This window comes from Carassius carassius, chromosome 48 (assembly GCF_963082965.1).
Source record: "Carassius carassius chromosome 48, fCarCar2.1, whole genome shotgun sequence".
Classification (NCBI taxonomy): Eukaryota; Metazoa; Chordata; class Actinopteri; order Cypriniformes; family Cyprinidae; genus Carassius; species Carassius carassius.
This window is the reverse complement of record NC_081802.1, coordinates 2,997,702-3,000,275: the sequence shown is the minus strand read 5'-3', so window position 1 is coordinate 3,000,275 and position 2,574 is coordinate 2,997,702. Positions and strand designations below refer to the sequence as shown.

General features: G+C 38.3%; 1 protein-coding gene across 1 annotated transcript; it reads right to left on the bottom strand.

Moving 5' to 3' along the window:
* Positions 1–1,068: 1,068 nt before the first annotated feature.
* LOC132131350 (natural killer cell receptor 2B4-like) lies at positions 1,069–2,140 on the bottom strand. Its single transcript, XM_059543371.1, has 2 exons — positions 1,837–2,140; positions 1,069–1,747 (listed from the first exon to the last, which is right to left on the bottom strand). Exons 1-2 carry the CDS (start codon positions 2,138–2,140, stop codon positions 1,629–1,631), a joined length of 423 nt encoding a protein of 140 aa, XP_059399354.1. The 3' UTR covers positions 1,069–1,628.
* Between the last annotated feature and the right edge of the window lie 434 nt (positions 2,141–2,574).

The window sequence follows — 2,574 nt, the reverse complement described above, 5'->3', positions numbered from 1 at the left end:
TGAGTTGTAGGCCTACATCTGATGTTAAGTGTTGTTATGTAACTTTTTTCTTAGTAAAGGTAGGAAATAGAGACTTCCTGAATAGTACTGAAAGAAGAAAGCCTACTTATCTGTGAGTAAACTTTCTTGTACAGTTTCAGTCTAATGCTCACAGGCATCAATGACTGTTTCTTCAGAGCTTTCTGTTGTTGAGGGGACGTGCTGCTATTATGCTATTTTATGCTTTTATTTTCTGGATGATGAATCAGATGAAAAGTCCCTTGGAAGCACAAAACCCATGCCATATAAACATTCAACAAACCAGAATATCACAGAGATGTGGGGTTTTGACCAGTAAAAGCAACCATGTTCTACAAATACATCATACATACTAAAAAGCAAATAGTTTACATGTTATGCTTGGATAGCAGCATTGTTATGCTACTGAAAAAAAAAGATTAGCATCATTGCTACTTTTAGTTAGTTTCACCTCAAAACTGATTAAAACTAATTATTAACCATCATTCAAAATGACTCCCAGACATTGGGAAACTGAGCAGATCACTCCTGATAACATACTGATTCAGACTGAGCCACTGATGAAACACAGACACAAATCAGACTACAGAGATTTAAAGACTTTATCTTTACATGTCAGAGGAGGAGTTTTCCTCCAGGAGGTGCTCGAAATAATAACTGTAATAAAACATGCAGAGACTCTTGAAGCTCAGTGAAGGAGTGGATGCCGAGTTGCCATATCCTTCATATTGATATTATATTATTACATTATTTCTTGTTTGAATATTAATCAAGTTATGGCAAGAGTGAAATGTGTAACCTTATGTGCGCTTATGAGATATTAAAGAATCCTGCTTTATGCTGTACTTCTACTTTCTAAGATGATGACTTCATAGTGTGTGTGTGTAACGAACCAAACTGATAAAATTCTAGCTAGGGCCAGGCGGCCTTGAAGTTCTGATAAGTTTTCTGTATATGTGTGTTAGTATCTGTCTGTACAGGGAGAAGCTCAGACAGTCCCAGGACAAACATTCAACTGCCAATGTCCAGCGTATCAGATATATGAATCAGAATTTTGCGCATTGACACTATTGGTATCCTCTGCCAGGGTATAATTGTTGTTTATTTTGAATTGTATGCAGAGCGGCCTAGGAACTCCATCGAGAGTACTGGAAGCTGACTTCTGCTGATGAAACTGCAAACCATGTTCTTCAGTAAATTTTTATTTAATTGAATGCATCTCTGACTCCTGGTCTTCATTCATCATATCTGGTCCTTGGGTTGTAACTGTACATTCCCCTACATTAGAGTGAATAAGAACTTTATTGATAAAGGCAAGCAATTACACATGACAAATAGACAGCAGCTGTAAAGAGAGATCTATATTCATTCTTTTTATGTATATGAGGGAAATATAAACAATAAAGCATTTTAAAACTGGATTTTTATTCTGAACAGAAAACACTTCAAGATCCTTTAATGTTTAGTGTTCGCCTGCCTTAGATTTCAATACTTTCTGAAATAGATGAACATGCAAATTATTATATCGCATGAATATTTCTAAACATGCTAAATCAGTCTGTGAGAAATTACATCAATCATTTGCCTGATGTGTGAATCTGTGCTTGATCTTATTCAGCTTTTCTGGATCTGATGTCATAAAACAGAAGAATGACAGTAGCCACGCCCACCAGAGCAGAGAGGACCAATCGGATCACAGCTTCAGTAGAACCACAGCAGTGGACAGAGTCTGAGGAATAAAAACACCAAACTGAGATCAGATCAGTCAATAAACATCAATATCATCGCCGACATCAACTAATATCAGCTCTGCTGTACCTTCACATGTGTGACAGAGCTGAGTGATGTCCAGATGTTGAGTCTGGTTGCTGATGGGATTGTTGAGCACACAGCTGTAGCTGTTTTTATCCTGATATTCCACCTCCAGAGGTAGAGAGAGACTGATGCTGAGATCAGACACACTGATGCTGGACAATAAACTGTTTCCTTTATACCAGGAGAGAGTCACATGACCCACATTCACCACTGAACACACCAATGAACAATTCTGCTGTGAGGATGAGGATGATGATGAAGAACAGTTTCTTCTTATGACAGGAACAGGCAGACGAGCTGAAAACATCAAAGTCAAAGTCAAAGTCACCTTTATTTATATAGCGCTTTAAACAAAATACATTGCGTCAAAGCAACTGAACAACATTCATTAGGAAAACAGTGTCAATAATGAAAAAAATGATAGTTAAAGGCAGTTCATTATTGAATTCAGTTATGTCATCTCTGTTCAATTAAATATTGTCTGTGCATTTATTTGCAATCAAGTCAACGATATCGCTGTAGATGAAGTGTCCCCAACTAAGCAAGCCCGAGGCGACAGTGGCAAGGAACCGAAACTCCATCGGTGACAGAATGGAGAAAAAAACCTTGGGAGAAACCAGGCTCAGTTGGGGGGCCAGTTCTCCTCTGACCAGACGAAACCAGTAGTTCAATTCCAGGCTGCAGCAAAGTCAGATTGTGCAGAAGAATCATCTGTTTCCTGTGGTCTTGTCCTGGTGCTCC

What these genes read in the sequence shown, in the direction of transcription:
- LOC132131350 (XM_059543371.1), bottom strand. Translation starts at nt 2,140, where the DNA reads ATGTTTTCAGCTCGTCTGCCTGTTCCTGTCATAAGAAGAAACTGTTCT. An exon ending in GCTCTGTCACACATGTGAAG is followed by an intron (nt 1,748 to 1,836) that starts GTACAGCAGAGC and finishes TTTATTCCTCAG; the next exon opens with ACTCTGTCCACTGCTGTGGT.